Raw genomic sequence first — 16,815 nt, forward strand, 5'->3', positions numbered from 1 at the left:
ATATGTATAGGGGTAAGGTGAATTGGCATCAGGATGAATGATAAACAGAGTAGCAGCAGAGTAAAGGAAGATTTTATGTGAGTGTGTGTGTGCGCGTGAGTATAGAGTCAGAATAAATGGGTGTGTTGGAGAGTCAGTGTGTGTATGAGCAGGATTGTGCCAGAAGGTGGAGGAACTCTTCAGCTTAGGCACGGTGAAGGAACTCCACCCACTAGTATGCATTCCTGCAGGTGGCCATCAGAGGTAAGATATACCGGAGCCAAACCACAGAAACTCTGCATAACCCACAGCATTAAGGTAAATTCACACACTACAGAGACGAAAGGTACAGAGAGTAGTGCAGTGTTGCAATGTCGTTTCTCACCAAAGGGGCGGCTCCTTGTAATGCGCACCGGCATCTGACAGTTGTTTTGCTATCTGGAAATTGAGATGCGCCGTAACATTCCTTGCTAAGACATGAGGGGCAGTATTGAGTGAGTTTTGCAACGGAAATCCTGCCCTGTGTCTACATCACATCTCTTCTAGTATCCCTTCTGGTATAAACACAGAAGAGATGGACATGCAGCTATTTTTCTGCTACTGCTATTCTACCTGCAATCATATATCTTTGTGCTTTTATTTCAACATTTGCTACACTCAATTATGTCTCTGTCCAGATGAGGAGCATCTGTGCGAGGACGTGAGATGATACGATGACCTCTGCAATCATTCGATGCAGTTGTAGTCGGTTAAAGTTAACAGCTGGAAGGAGATAATCACAAAATTTGAACACTGATACCGATAAAGTAAAATGGAGAACTATTCGGAACCGGTATGTTTGCAAATGAAAAGGTGAAGGAAACGAGGAGTGGGGCTGCAACCGATTGCCCGGTTGGCTTGGTACTTAAGCGAAACATCGTCAGACAGACACCAATACGGTATGTTGTCTTGTAATGCAGCGGAGTCCTTTTCTGCAGTGTGTTTTTGATCTTGGTTTAGCAGGCCTAGTTAGAACATGTGAAATCAACTCGTTTCTGGATGGGAGAAATTGTGAGTGGGAAATATCCTGTGCCTGTGTCATCATAACGATTAACAGGGCTAGTTCAGACACCGTGTGTATGTGTGCTATTTAGATTGAGATGTTCATGAAATCAGTTCTTGAGTGAGCATTTAAACTCAAAGGAGCCCATAGAGATGTTTAAGATAGCAATGTATTCTAAAGCATTCACCATCTGCTTGTAGTAGGGCTGGCGATATGGCCTAAAAATGATACAGTATCTAATTATTTTCAAAATTTAAGTCGGTGATTCACAACATAAACTATCTATACAAAAGTATGTGGCCACCCCTTCAAATTAGTGGATTCAGCTATTTCAGCCACACCCGTTGTTGACAGGTGTATAATATCGAGCACACATCCAAGCAATCTCTATAGACAAACATTGGCAGCAGAATGTCCTTACTGAAAAGCTCAGAGAATTTCAACATGGCACCATCATAAGATGCCACCTTTCCAACAAGTCAGTCAAATTTCTGCCCAGCTAGTGCTGCCCCGTGTCAACTGTAACTGCTGTTATTTTGAAGTGGAAACGTCTTGGAGCAACAACGGCTCAGCCGAGAAGTGGTAGGCAACGCAAGCTCACAGAACGGGATCGCCGAGTGGTGAAAGGCATAAAAATCATCTGTCCTCTGTTGCAACACTCACTACCGAGTTCCAAACTGCCTCTGAAAGCAAGGTCAGCACAAGAACTGTTCGTTGGGGGCTTCATGAAATGAGTTTCCATGGCCGAGCAGCTGCACACAAGCCTAAAATCCCCATATGCAATGCCAAGTGCTGGCTGGAGTGATGTAAAGCTCGCCGCCATTGGACTATGGAACAGTGGAAACGGGTTCTCTGGAGTGATGCATCACGCTTCATCATTCTGGCAGTCCAACGGACTAATCTGGGTTTGGCGGATGCCAGGAGAACGCTACCTGCCCGAATGCATAGTGCCAAACTGTAATGTTTGGAGGAGGAATAATGGAATGTGCTGTTTTTCATGGTTCGGGCTAGGCCCCTTCGTTCCAGTGAACGGAAATTGAAACGCTACAGCATACAATGACATTCTGGACAATTCTGTGCTTCCAACTTTGTGGAAGGCCCTTTCCTGTTTTAGCATGACAATGCCCCCCATGCACAAAGCGAGGTCCATACAGAAATTGTTTGTCGAGATCGGTGTGGAAGAATACGACTGGCCTGCACAGAGCCCTGACCTCAACCACATTGATCACCTTTTGGTGTACTGTTGACATACACTACATGACCAAACGTATCTAGATTCTCTAAATAATCTTAAGTGCGCAGATTCTCTAAAATTATACCTAGGCTAAATAAAAGCCTTCAACCATGAGCCACTAATAATTTAATTATTTTCTCAAAACAGTTAATCACTGATCTGACTTTCAAGTCTATAAAAATGCCCCCTTTTGTATTATTTTTTTACCCGAACCATGCAAATGACATTTTATTGGTCACATACACATGTTATTGCGGGTGTAGCGAAATGCTATTAATGCGCATCCACTAATAATGACCAACTTCTGGTAGCAGGCATAATAGAAAATGAACTGAGGTTTCAAAAACAATTTCTTGAGCACAACTGCTAGTGAGTAGCCAGCTAATCTTCATATTTAAAATCTAGCCAACTTGGATCTACATTGCCTTCAGAAAGTATTCATACCCTTTGACTTATTCCACATTGTTGTTACAGCCTGAAATCACAATGGATCAAATATTTTTCAAACCTCACCCATCTACACACAATACCCCATAATGACAAAATGAAAAGATTAGACATTTTTGCTAATTCATTGAACATACAGAAATATCTCATTTACAAAAGTATTCACACCCGAGTCAATACTTTGTAGAAACATATTTTGCTGCAAATACAGCTGTGAGTCCTAGTGGGAAAGTCTCTAATAGCTTTCTGCACCTGGACTATGCAAGAGTTTGACCATTATCATTTTCAAAATTCTTCAAGCTCTGTCTAATTGGTTGTTGGTCATTGTAGTTTCAGTTCCTATCCTGAAAAACTCCCCATTCCTTATAGATTACAAGAATACCCACAACATGATGCATTCACCACTATGCTTAAAAATATGGATAGTGGTACTCAAATGTGTTGCATTGGATTTGCCCCAAACATAGCACTTTGTATTCAGGACTAAACGTGAATTGCTTTAGCACATTGTTTGAATTATTACTTTAGTGCCTCGTTGCAAACAGGATGCATGTTTTAGACTATTTTTTTACGTACAGCCGTCCTTCTTTTCACTCTGTCATTTAGTTTAGTCTTGTGGAGTAAATACAATGTTGTTGATCCATCCTCAGTTTTCTCCTATCACAGCCATTATAAACTGTCACTTAAAGTCACCATTGGCCTCATTATGAAATCCCTGAGCGGTTTCCTTCTTCTCTGGCAACTAATATAGAAAGAACGCCTGTATCTTTGTAGTGACCGGGTGTATTAATACACCATCCAAAGTGTAATTAATAACTTCACCATGCTCAACGGGATATTCAATGTCTGCTTTTTTTATATATATATACCCATCTACAAATAGGTGCCCTTCTTTGAGGCATTTGAAAACCTCCCTGGTATGTGTTTAAATCTGTGTTTGAATTTCCATGCTTGACTAAGGAACTTTACAGATAATTATATGTGTAGGGAACAGAGATGAGGTAGTCATTCAAAAATCATGTTAAACACTATTATTGAGTCCATGCAACTTATTAAGCGACTTGTTAACCTCTCTGGGATTGTTTGAGACGCTAGCGTCCCATCTCACCAACAGCCAATGAAATTGCAGGGCACCAAATTCAAAACAACAGAAATCTCAATTAAAATTCCTCAACCATACACGCAATTTTACACCATTTTAAAGATACACTTCTCGTTAATCCAACCACAGTGTCCGATTTCAAAAAGGCTTTTCGGCGAAAGCAGAACATATATCATTATGTTAGGTCAGCAACTAGTTACAGAAAGCATTCAGCCATTTTCCAACCAAAGAGAGGTGTCACAAAATTCAGAAATATAGATACAATTAATCACTAAACTTTGACGATCTTCATCATATGACACTACCAGGACTCAATGTTACACAATACATGTATGTTTTGTTCGATCAAGTTCATATTTATATCCAAATACCTAAGTTTACATTGGCGCCATGTTCAGAAATGCCTCCAAAACATCCAGAGAAATTGCAGAGAGCCACTTCAAATAGCATAAATACTCATCATAAACTTTGATGAAAGATACATGTTTTACATAGAATTAAAGACAATATTGTTCTTAATGCAACCGCTGTGTCAGATTTCAAAAACTATTTACGGCAAAAGCACAATATTCAATCATCTAAGAACAGCGTTCAGCCATAAAAGCAAGCAATACAGTTACCCGCCAAATTGTGGAGTCAACAAAAGTCATAAATAGCTTTATAAATCTTCACTTACCTTTGCTGATCTTCGTTGGAATGCATTCCCAGGACTCCCACTTCCACAAGAAATGTTTGTTTTGTTCAATGAGGTCCATATTTATGTCCAAATACCTCCGTTTTGTTCGCGCGTTTAGTTCACTATTCCAAAGGCACAATGTGCGAGCGCAAAATCCAGACGAAAAGTCAAAAGAGTTCCATTACAGTTTGTAGAAACATGTCAAACGATGTTTACAATCAATCCTTATGGTCTTTTTATAATAAATCTTCAACAATATTCCAACCAGACAATAGCGTATTCATTACAAAGGAAAAAGAAGGAACGGCACGACCGCGCAGTAAACAACTGATTGGCCTCAGCCTAGTCCACTTGTTGAATCAGCTCTTATTCGACACCATTCCACAATAGAAGCCTCAAACAACTTTCTAAAGACTGTTGCCATCTACTGGAAGCCTTGGGAAGTGCAATCTGGCCCAATAGACACAGCATATTAGATAGGCAATCGCTTAAATGAAGCTACAAACCTCAGATTTCCCACTTCCTGGTTTGATTTGTCTCAGGTTTTCGCCTGCCATACGAGTTCTGTTATACTCACAGACATCATTCAAACAGTTTTAGAAACTTCAGAGTGTTTTCCATCCAATACTACTAATAATATGCATACATTAGTATCTGGGACAGAGTAACATGCAGTTTACTTTGGGCACCTTATTAACTCAAGCTACTAAATACTGCCCCCCTGTCACCAAGACGTTAAGCAACTTTTTACTCCTGAGGTTACTTAGGCATGCCATAACAAAGGGGTTGAATACTAATTGACTCTAGCCATTTCAGAGCTTCCGAGAGCTGGCCGCCCAGCCAAAGTGAGCAATCAGGGGAGAAGGGCCTTGGTCAGGGAGGTGACCTAGAGATCCTCTGTGGAGATGGTAGAACCTTCCAGAATGACAACCATCTCTGCAGCACTCCACCAATCAGTCCTTTATGCTAGAGTGGCCAGATGGAAGCCACTCCTCAGTAAAAAGGCACACGACAGCCCGCTTGGAGTTTGCCAAAAGGCACCATAAGGAACTCTTTGCCTGAATGCTAAGTGTCATGTCTGAATGAAACCTGGCACCATTCCTACGGTGAAGCGTGGTGGTGCAGCATCATGCTGTGGGGATATTTTTCAGCAGCAGGGACTGGGAGACTAGTCAGGATCGAGGGAAAGATGAACAGAGCAAAGTAAAGAGAGCTCATTGATGAAAATCTGCTTCAGAGCGCTCAGGTTCACCTTGCAACAGTTCACCGCTTATAGGCAGACTCAAAAGCCTTGGTTTCTCAAATGACTGTCTCGCCTGGTACACCAACTACTTCTCATACAGAGTTCAGTTTTTCAAATCGTCTCTATGGGGGTGCCACAGGGTTCAATTATTGGGCCGACTCTCTTCTCTGTATACATCAATGATGTCGCTCTTGCTGCTGGTGATTCTCTGATCCACCTCTTTGCAGAAGACACCATTCTGTATACTTCTGCCCTTTCTTTGGACACTGTGTTAACTAACCGCCAGACAAGCTTTAATGCCATACAACTCTCCTTCCGTGGACTCCAAATGCTCTTAAATGCAAGTAAAACTAAATGCATACTCTTCAACCGATCGCTGCCCACACCTGCCCGCCCGACTAGCATCACTACTCTGGACGGACTTGGAATATGTGGACAACTACAAATACCTAGGTGTCTGGTTAGACTGTAAACTCTCCTTCCAGACTCACATTAAGCATCTCCAATCCAAAAATCTAGAATTGGCTTCCTATTTCCCGACAGCATCCTTCACTCATGCTGCCGAACATACCCTCGTAAAACTGACTATCCTACCGATCCTCGACTTTGGCGATGTCATTTACAAAATAGCCTCCAACACTCTACTCAGCAAATTGGATGCAGTCCATCACAGTGCCATCCATTTTGTCACCAAAGCCCCATATACTACCCACTATAGATCGACCAATTAATCGGAACGGCTGATTAATTAGGGCCGATTTTAAGTTTATATAACAATCGGTAATCTGCATTTTTGGACACCAATTGTGGCCGATTACATTGCACTTCACGAGGAGACTGCATGGCAGGCTGACTACCTGTTACGGAAGTGCAACAAGAAGCCAAGGTAAGTTGCTAGCTAGCATTAAACTTATCTTATAAAAAACAATCAATCTTAACATAATCACTAGTTAACTACACATGGTTGATGATATTACTAGTGTATCTAGCTTGTCCTGCGTTGCATATAATCGATGCAGTGCCTGTTGATTTCTCATCGAATCACAGCCTACTTCACCAAACGGGTTATAATTTAACAAGTGCATTCGCGATAAAAGCACCGTCATTGCACCAATGTGTACCTAAGCATAAACATCAATGCCTTTCTTTAAAATTTAAAAGGGCTGATTGCTCTAACAAGTACCAGAACTTTAAAGAGGAGATGATTCGGGTTTTTGACCGTTCAGTTTTTGGTAGGGAGGCTTCTAGGGCCCTGGCTTCCCTATGCCAAGGTGAACGGTCCATAACGGATTATTCTATTGAGTTTCGCACTCTTGCTGCCTCTAGTGAGTGGAACGAGCCGGCGCTGCTCGCTCGTTTTCTGGAGGGACTCCACGCAGTGGTTAAGGATGAGATTCTCTCCCGGGAGGTTCCTTCAGATGTGGACTCTTTGATTGCTCTCGCCATCCGCATAGAACGACGGGTAGATCTTCGTCACCGGGCTCGTGGAAGAGAGCTCGCATCAACGGTGTTTCCCTGCTCCGCATCGCAACCATCTCCCTCCTCTGGCTCAGAGACTGAGCCCATGCAGCTGGGAGGGATTCGCATCTCGACTAAGGAGAGGGAACGGAGGATCACCAACCGCCTGTGCCTCTATTGCGGAGTTGCTGGACATTTTGTTAATTCATGTCCAGTAAAGCCAGAGCTCATCTGTAAGCGGAGGGCTACAGGTGAGCGCAACTACTCAAGTCTCTCCATCAAAATCCTGTACTACTTTGTCGGTCCATCTACGCTGGACCGGTTCGGGTGCTACATGTAGTGCCTTGATAGACTCTGGGGCTGAGGGTTGTTTCATGGACGAAGCATGGGTTCGGAAACATGACATTCCTTTCAGAGAGTTAGAGAAGCCTACGCCCATGTTCGCCTTAGATGGTAGTCATCTTCCCAGTATCAGATTTGAGACACTACCTTTAACCCTCACAGTATCTGGTAACCACAGTGAGACTATTTCTTTTTTGATTTTTCGTTCACCGTTTACACCTGTTGTTTTGGGTCATCCCTGGCTAGTATGTCATAATCCTTCTATTAATTGGTCTAGTAATTCTATCCTATCCTGGAACGTTTCTTGTCATGTGAAGTGTTTAATGTCTGCCATCCCTCCCGTTTCTTCTGTCCCTACTTCTCAGGAGGAACCTGGCGATTTGACAGGAGTGCCGGAGGAATATCATGATCTGCGCACGGTCTTCAGTCGGTCCCGAGCCAACTCCCTTCCTCCTCACCGGTCGTATGATTGTAGTATTGATCTCCTTCCGGGGACCACTCCTCCTCGGGGTAGACTATACTCTCTGTCGGCTCCCGAACGTAAGGCTCTCGAGGATTATTTGTCTGTGTCTCTTGACGCCGGTACCATAGTGCCTTCTTCCTCTCCGGCCGGGGCGGGGTTTTTTTGTTAAGAAGAAGGACGGTACTCTGCGCCCCTGCGTGGATTATCGAGGGCTGAATGACATAACGGTTAAGAATCGTTATCCGCTTCCCCTTATGTCATCAGCCTTCGAGATTCTGCAGGGAGCCAGGTGCTTTACTAAGTTGGACCTTCGTAACGCTTACCATCTCGTGCGCATCAGAGAGGGGGACGAGTGGAAAACGGCGTTTAACACTCCGTTAGGGCATTTTGAGTACCGGGTTCTGCCGTTTGGTCTCGCCAATGCGCCAGCTGTTTTTCAGGCATTAGTTAATGATGTTCTGAGAGACATGCTGAACATCTTTGTTTTTGTCTATCTTGACGATATCCTGATTTTTCTCCGTCACTCGAGATTCATGTTCAGCACGTTCGACGTGTTCTACAGCGCCTTTTAGAGAATTGTCTCTACGTAAAGGCTGAGAAGTGCTCTTTTCATGTCTCCTCCGTTACTTTTCTCGGTTCCGTTATTTCCGCTGAAGGCATTCAGATGGATTCCGCTAAGGTCCAAGCTGTCAGTGATTGGCCCGTTCCAAGGTCACGTGTCGAGTTGCAGCGCTTTTTAGGTTTCGCTAATTTCTATCGGCGTTTCATTCGTAATTTCGGTCAAGTTGCTGCCCCTCTCACAGCTCTTACTTCTGTCAAGACGTGTTTTAAGTGGTCCGGTTCCGCCCAGGGAGCTTTTGATCTTCTAAAAGAACGTTTTACGTCCGCTCCTATCCTCGTTACTCCTGACGTCACTAGACAATTCATTGTCGAGGTTGACGCTTCAGAGGTAGGCGTGGGAGCCATTCTATCCCAGCGCTTCCAGTCTGACGATAAGGTTCATCCTTGCGCTTATTTTTCTCATCGCCTGTCGCCATCTGAGCGCAACTATGATGTGGGTAACCGTGAACTGCTCGCCATCCGCTTAGCCCTAGGCGAATGGCGACAGTGGTTGGGGGGCGACCGTTCCTTTTGTCGTTTGGACAGACCATAAGAACCTTGAGTACATCCGTTCTGCCAAACGACTTAATGCCCGTCAAGCTCGTTGGGCGTTGTTTTTCGCTCGTTTCGAGTTTGTGATTTCTTACCGTCCGGGTAGCAAGAACACCAAGCCTGATGCCTTATCCCGTCTGTTTAGTTCTTCTGTGGCTTCTACTGATCCCGAGGGGATTCTTCCTTATGGGCGTGTTGTCGGGTTAACAGTCTGGGGAATTGAAAGACAGGTTAAGCAAGCACTCACGCACACTGCGTCGCGCGCGCTTGTCCTAGTAACCTCCTTTTCGTTCCTGTTTCCACTCGTCTGGCTGTTCTTCAGTGGGCTCACTCTGCCAAGTTAGCTGGTCATCCCGGTGTTCGAGGCACTCTTGCGTCTATTCGCCAGCGCTTTTGGTGGCCGACTCAGGAGCGTGACACGCGCCGTTTCGTGGCTGCTTGTTCGGACTGCGCGCAGACTAAGTCGGGTAACTCTCCTCCTGCCGGTCGTCTCAGACCGCTCCCCATTCCTTCTCGACCATGGTCTCACATCGCCCTAGACTTCATTACCGGTCTGCCTTTGTCTGCGGGGAAGACTGTGATTCTTACGGTTGTCGATAGGTTCTCTAAGGCGGCACATTTCATTCCCCTCGCTAAACTTCCTTCCGCTAAGGAGACGGCACAAATCATTATCGAGAATGTATTCAGAATTCATGGCCTCCCGTTAGACGCCGTTTCAGACAGAGGCCCGCAATTCACGTCACAGTTTTGGAGGGAGTTCTGTCGTTTGATTGGTGCGTCCGTCAGTCTCTCTTCCGGGTGTCTCCCAGGTCGTCAATCCTGTCGCTGTGCGACTGCTTCTTCCGCGACATCTTCGTCGCGTCCATCCTGTCTTCCATGTCTCCTGTGTCAAGCCCTTTCTTCGCACTCCCGTTCGTCTTCCCTCCCCCCCCTCCCGTCCTTGTCGAGAGCGCACCTATTTACAAGGTACATAAGATCATGGACATGCGTTCTCGGGGACGGGGTCACCAATACTTAGTGGATTGGGAGGGTTACGGTCCTGAGGAGAGGAGTTGGGTTCCGTCTCGGGACGTGCTGGACCGTTCACTCATTGATGATTTCCTCCGTTGCCGCCAGGATTCCTCCTCGAGTGCGCCAGGAGGCGCTCGGTGAGTGGGGGGGTACTGTCATGTTTTGTCATTGATTATCATGCCTTGTCCCTGTTCTTCTCCTTCTATTCGTTTCCCTCTGCTGGTCTTATTAGGTTCTTTCCCTCTTTCTATCCCTCTCTCTCCCCCTCCCTCTCTCACTCTCCCGCTCTCTCTTCTCTCTATCGTTCCGTTCCTGCTCCCAGCTGTTCCTATTCCCCTAATCAATCATTTAGTCTTCCCACACCTGTTCCCGATCCTTTTCCCTGATTAGAGTCCCTATTTCTCTCCTTGTTATTCGTTTCTGCCCTGTCGGTTCCTTGTCTAGAATTCACCGTGCTGTGTTTGTGTATCGCCCTGTCGTGTCGTGTTTTCCTCAGATGCTGCGTGGTGAGCAGGTGTCTGAGTCTGTTTGGTTCAAGTGCCTTCCCGAGGCAACCTGCTGTTCACCTGCTGTTCAAGATCGAGTCTCCAGTTTGTCCTCGTCATTTCGAGTGAAAGTTGTGTTTTTGATTGTATTTACTTTACTGGATTAAAGACTCTGTTTTCGCCAAGTCGCTTTTGGGTCCTCTTTCACCGGCATGACAGTTGTTGTAATTGTCATTATTACAATAAATAGGCAGATTAATCGGTATCGGCTTTTTTTTGGGTCCTCCAATAATCGGTATCGGCGTTGAAAAATCATAATCGGTTGACCTCTACTACCCACCACTGCGACCTGTATGCTCTCGTTGGCTAGCCCTCACTTCATATTCATCGCCAAACCCACTGGTTCCAGGTCATCTATAAATCTTTTCTAGGTAAAGCACCGCCTTATCTCAGCTCACTGGTTACTATAGCAGCACCCACCTGTAGCACACACTCTAGCAGGTATATTTCACTGGTCACCCCAAAAGCCAATTCCTCCTTTATCTTCCAATTCTCTGCTGCCAATGACTGGAACGAATTGCAAAAATCACTGAAGCTGGAGACTTATATCTCCCTCACTAACTTTAAGCACCAGCTGTCAGAGCCGCTCACAGAACACTGCACCTGTACATAGCCCATCTGTAAATATCCCCATACTGTTTTTTATTTTGCTCCTTTGCACCCCAGTATCTCTACTTGCACATTCATCTTCTGCACATCTATCACTCCAGTGTTTAATTGCTATATTGTAATTATTTCGCCACTATGGCCTATTTATTGCCTTACCTCCCTTTTCCCCATCTCATTTGACCACACTGTATATAGACTTTTTCTATTGTATTATTGACTGTACGTTTGTTTATTCCATGTGTAACTCTGTGTTGTTGTTTGTGTCGCAGTGCTTTGCTTTGTCTTGGCCAGGTCGCAGTTGTAAATGAGAACTTGTTCTCAACTAGCCTACCTGGTTAAATCAAGGTGAAAAAAAATCTAATTTTTAAAAAAACTGGACAACGACCCTAAGCACACAGCCAAAATGAGCAATCGCGGGAGAAAGGGCTTGGTCAGGGAGGAGGTGACCCAATGGTCACTGATAGATCTCCAAAGTTCCTCTGTGGAGATGGGAGAACCTTACAGAAGGACTGTGGATAGACGGCAGAATTCCCGGAAAACTGAAAGCACAAACCACCGCATTTAACCATAGCAAAGTGACTGGGAATACAAACAGTGTAGTTATGCAGAAAACAAACAGTGTAGTTATTCCCTCTGTAAGGCAATCAAACAGGCAAAACGTCAGGACAGAGGCAATATAGAGTCGCAATTCAACGGCTCAGACACGAGACGTATGTGGCAGGGTCTACAGACAATCAAGGATTACAAAGGGAAACCAGCCACATCGCGGATGTCTCACTTCCAGACAAACTAAACACTTTCGCCTGCTTTTAGGATAACACAGTGCCACCGACTCAAGGATTGTGGATTCTCGTTCTCCGTGGACGACATAAGTAAGACGTTTAAACAAAATCCCTAGCTGCGTCCTCAGAGCATGCGCAGACCAGCTGGCTGGAGTGTTTACAGACATACAGTTGAAGTCTGAAGTTTACATACACCTTAGCTAAATACATTTTAAATCCATTTCTCACAATTCCTGACATTTAATCCTAGTAAAAATTCCCTGTCTTAGGTCAGTTAGGATCAGCACTTTCTTTTAAGAATTGAAATGTCAGCATAATAGTAGAGAGAATTGATTTACTTCAAATTATATTTCTTTCATCACATTTCCAGGGGGTCAGAAGTTTACACACACTCAATTAGTATTTGGTAGCATTGCCTTTAAATTGTTTAACTTGGGTCAAACGTTTCGGGTAGCCTTCTACAAGCTACCCACAATAGGTTGGTGAATTTCGTCCCATTCCTCCTGACAGAGCTGGTGTAACTAAGTCAGGTTTGTAGGCCTCCTTGCTCGCACACGCTTTTTCAGTTCTGCCCACAGAACTATGTGATTGAGGTCAGGGCTTTGTGATGGCCACTCCAACACCTTGACTTTGTTGTCCTTAAGCCATTTTGCCACAACTTTGGAAGTATGCTTGGGGTTATTGTCCATTGGGAAGACCCATTTGCGACCAAGCTTTAACTTCCTGACTGATGTCTTGAGATGTTGCTTCAATATATCCACGTAATTTTCCTTCCTCATGGTGCTATCTATTTTGTGAAGTGCACCAGTCCCTCCTGCAGCAAAGCACCCCCACAACATGATGCTGCCACCCCCGTGCTTCACGGTTGGGATGGTGTTTTTCGGCTTGCAAGCCTCCCCTCTTTTTCCTCCAAACATAACGATGGTCATTATGGCCAAACAATGGCCATAATGTGGCTTCTTGCTTGCTGAGTGGCCTTTCAGGTTATGTCGATATAGGACTCGTTTTATTGTGGATATAGATACTTTTGTACCCGTTTCCTCCAGCATCTTCACAAAGTCCTTTGCTGTTGTTCTGGGATTGATTTGCACTTTTCTCACCAAAGTACTTTCATCTCCAGGAGACAGAACAAATCTGCTTCCTGAGCGATATCACTGAGTTTTGAAGGTAGGCCTTGAAATACATCCACAGGTACACCTCTAATTGACTCAAATGATGTAAATTAGCCCATCAGAATCTTATGAAGCCATGACATAATTTTCTGGAATTTTCCAAGCTGTTTAAAGGCACAATCAACTTAGTGCATACAAACTTCTGACCCACTGGAATTGTGATATAGTGAATTATAAGTTAAATAATCTGTCTGTAAACAATTGTTGGACAAATGACCTGTGTCATGCACAAAGTAGAGGTCCTCACCGACTTGCCAAAACTATAGTTTGTTAACAAGACATTTGTGGATTGGTTGAAAAATGAGTTATGACTTGAACCTAAGTGTCTGTAAACTTCTTACTTCAACTATAGATATTCCATAAAAATATAAATAAATCTGCCGTTTCCAGCTACAATAGTCATTTACAACATTAACAATGTCTACACTGTATCTCTGATCAATTTGATGTTATTTTAAATGGACAAAAAAAAGTGCTTTCGTTTAAAAAACAAGGCCATTTGTAAGTGACCCCAAAATGTTGAACGGTAGTGTAATACTTCAAAGTACTATTTAAGTAGGGGGTATCTGTACTTCACTATTTATATTGACAATTTTTACTCCACTACATTCCCAAAGAAAATTATGTACTTTTACTCCATTCATTTTTCTGGACACCCAAAAGAAGTCATTACATTTTGGATGCTTTGCAGGACAGGAAAATGGTCCAATTTACAAACATATCAAGAGAACATCCCTGGTCATGCCAACCGACAGCCTTTGATCTGGCAGACGCCCTAAACACAATTGCCTAGTTTGTAAATGTTGTCTTGAGTGTGCCCCTGGCTATCTGTAAATTTAAAAATTAAAAAACAAGAATTGTGCCATCTGGTTTGCTTAATATAAGGAGTTTGAAATTTTTACTTTTGATACTTTCACTCAAGTAGTATTTTACTGGGTGACTTTCACAGGAGTCATTTTCTATAAAGGTATCTTTACTTTTATTCAGGTATGACAATTGGATACTTTTTCCACCACTGCCTTTTTCCAAAAACACGCATTGCTTGAGGTACGTTGTTTAGAGCAAGTGTCAGGGCTCTTAACAAAACTCCCCCATACCTTCAATAGGCGCTAAAGCAGTTCGCGTCTATGAATGGGGTAGGAGAAAATCAGACACATCTAATAATATTAGAAAGGGAAAGGGAAATGGGATTTCATAACAAACGCGTTGGTCCACTGGCCTGAAACCATGACATGGAAAAATGCCATCATGTGTATTGCTAGGCTACATTACAATATGCTGATAGTTACATTAAAATACCAATACAGCGCCGTGGGAAGGGATAAATGCAACGGCATAAGCAGTATAGGAGTCGAGCTACCATTCATGCGTCGTGGGAATGAGATATTATTTACCTGTCAGTGAGTGTTGACTGTGTCTCGCTCATTGGGCTTCCGTTGTTTTTTCCACACGGATTTTATCCAACTAACGTTAGCATTTTCATCAAAATGACAAACTGTATTTTGGAGAATGGCTTCGTCTTGGCTTTCAATGTCCGTCCAAGGGCGTTCCACAACGATTCAAATTCGTTTAATCCATTAAAATAAGAACATATGGGTTCAGTGTAGACTTCAATTCTTTGGTGTATTTCGTTTTTTCAAATATTGATGTAAAACAATTGTTCCAGACAGAAGACATCAGAGATGACTGTAAACGTTCTTCTTCAGAACCATTACGGGGGCGTGCATTAAACAACGTATTGCCAATGATACATTGATAACTCTGAGTATGGTGAACTGTTACTAGAAAATAAAAGTTAACCTCTCAATATCTTTAGGAGAAACATTAATTGCGAACACACTGTATCATGGGCATCGCCTGCCGCTGCCTGCATCCGTCTTTGTCAATAGACTACCGGGAAAGTATTAGCACTGGCTACCTATTGTTAATTTGTTTCCATGTGAAATAACACTGCACAAAGTTACTAATTCGACCAATGTTTTGACAAGATTGGTCTAATCGTTCTGAAGATTCCTTTTTTTGGTTTTCTTTTCATTAAGTTATCTCAAATGAAGCTTGGTTTCTCTCGAAGTTGGTCGCTTATTTACCTTCCAAAATGTTTTCATGGTAAAATTCCCATCCGATTCGCCCCTTAACCCAGACGAATTTGGTCCTTCATGCCCGGAAGAATGTCGACAACAATGAAAGTGATCCTTGCTGCGTTCTAAAAGTTTTCACCACTCCGTTCCAAATGCCGTTTAGATTACATGAGCGATCCTCACAGGCCTTACGCTCTTTACTGTACTATTACTATAGTGCGGATGGAAATTGAAATAATTTTCCCACGCCTAAAAAGGGAGCGGAAAAAATATATACAAAAATATCACCTTTCCTCTTGGGCCAAACCGGGTCCCGACACAGCAATTCGTAACAGCAACTTTTGAAAGCAACACACAGATCTCGACAAATTCCGTTTGCTGCAGCCTAGTTTATTTTGCGGTTGAGACTACTACGTTTCATTGAATTACAGTATGTATTTGAATCAAAACACCCAGGTACGTTTTCGGAATAGAGCTTTCAAAACCTTTGATGTTAGGCTGGCTAAATGGGATGGTCATGATTCAACATCTTATCTCCATGCTATATATGACAGACAAGTAGATGGCCCATTTACTAAGCCTATTATTGCACATTCCAACAGATACATTTTAATATAATGTTTATTTGGCTATCAACTACATTATATTATATTGGCTAGATATATATGTATAGGCTCTATAAGTAGTAGCCAGGCCCAGCCAGTCAATTATTTTATTCTTTTTTTTCCACAAAAGGGCTTTATTACAGACATTCTGAGGAAATGTTCACATGGTATATATCTAAGCAATAATTTATCATGTTTCTCTGTCCGCTTTTGTATGTTTAGCATATAATCTAGATCATGCATTCTATTGTACTAGGTACTGATTTATTGATTTTCTGATGTACACTACATGACCAAAAGTATGTGGACACCTGCTTGTCGAACATCTCTTTCCAAAATCATAAAGTTGGTCCCCATTTGCGGCTATAACAGCCTCCACACTTCTGGGAAAGCTTTCCACTAGATGTTGAAACATTTCTGTTGCGAATTGCTTCCATTCAGCCACAAGAGCATTAGGTGAGGTCGGGCACTGATGCTGGGCGATTAGGCCTGGCTCACAGTCGGCGTTCCAATTCATCCCAAAGGTGTTAGTTGGGTTTGAGGTCAGGGCTCTGTGCAGGCCAGTCAAGTTCTTCTTTGTGTACTGGGGCATTGTCATGCCACAAAGTTTGTCTACAATGTCATTGTATGCAGTAGCGTTAAAGTTTTCCTTCACTGTGTCATGCAGGTGAAAGAGGACCCAAAAGCGACTTGGCGAAAACAGAGTCTTTAATCCAGTAAAGTAAATACAAACAAAAAAACACAACTTTCACTCGAAATGACGAGGACAAACTGGAGACTCGATCTTGAACAGCAGGTGAACAGCAGGTTGCCTCGGGAAGGCACTTGAACCAGACAGACTCAGACACCTGCTCACCACGCAGCATCTGAGGAAA

General features: G+C 43.3%; 1 protein-coding gene across 3 annotated transcripts in view; it reads right to left on the bottom strand.

The window, feature by feature from the left end:
- Window positions 1-15,782, bottom strand: part of LOC123998912 (rho guanine nucleotide exchange factor 12-like) — a 157,627-nt gene extending 141,845 nt beyond the window's left edge. Inside the window, exon 1 of one of the 3 annotated variants that reach the window (XM_046304137.1) lies at window positions 14,652-15,782. In XM_046304137.1, the coding sequence (XP_046160093.1) occupies window positions 14,652-14,683 (32 nt within the window). In that variant the 5' untranslated portion in view covers window positions 14,684-15,782. The remainder of the gene's footprint in view (window positions 1-14,651) is intronic. The other 2 variants (XM_046304135.1, XM_046304138.1) reach the window with 2 other exon arrangements.
- Between the last annotated feature and the right edge of the window lie 1,033 nt (window positions 15,783-16,815).

Source organism: Oncorhynchus gorbuscha, linkage group LG16 (assembly GCF_021184085.1).
Source record: "Oncorhynchus gorbuscha isolate QuinsamMale2020 ecotype Even-year linkage group LG16, OgorEven_v1.0, whole genome shotgun sequence".
In the NCBI taxonomy this organism is placed as follows: domain Eukaryota; kingdom Metazoa; phylum Chordata; class Actinopteri; order Salmoniformes; family Salmonidae; genus Oncorhynchus; species Oncorhynchus gorbuscha.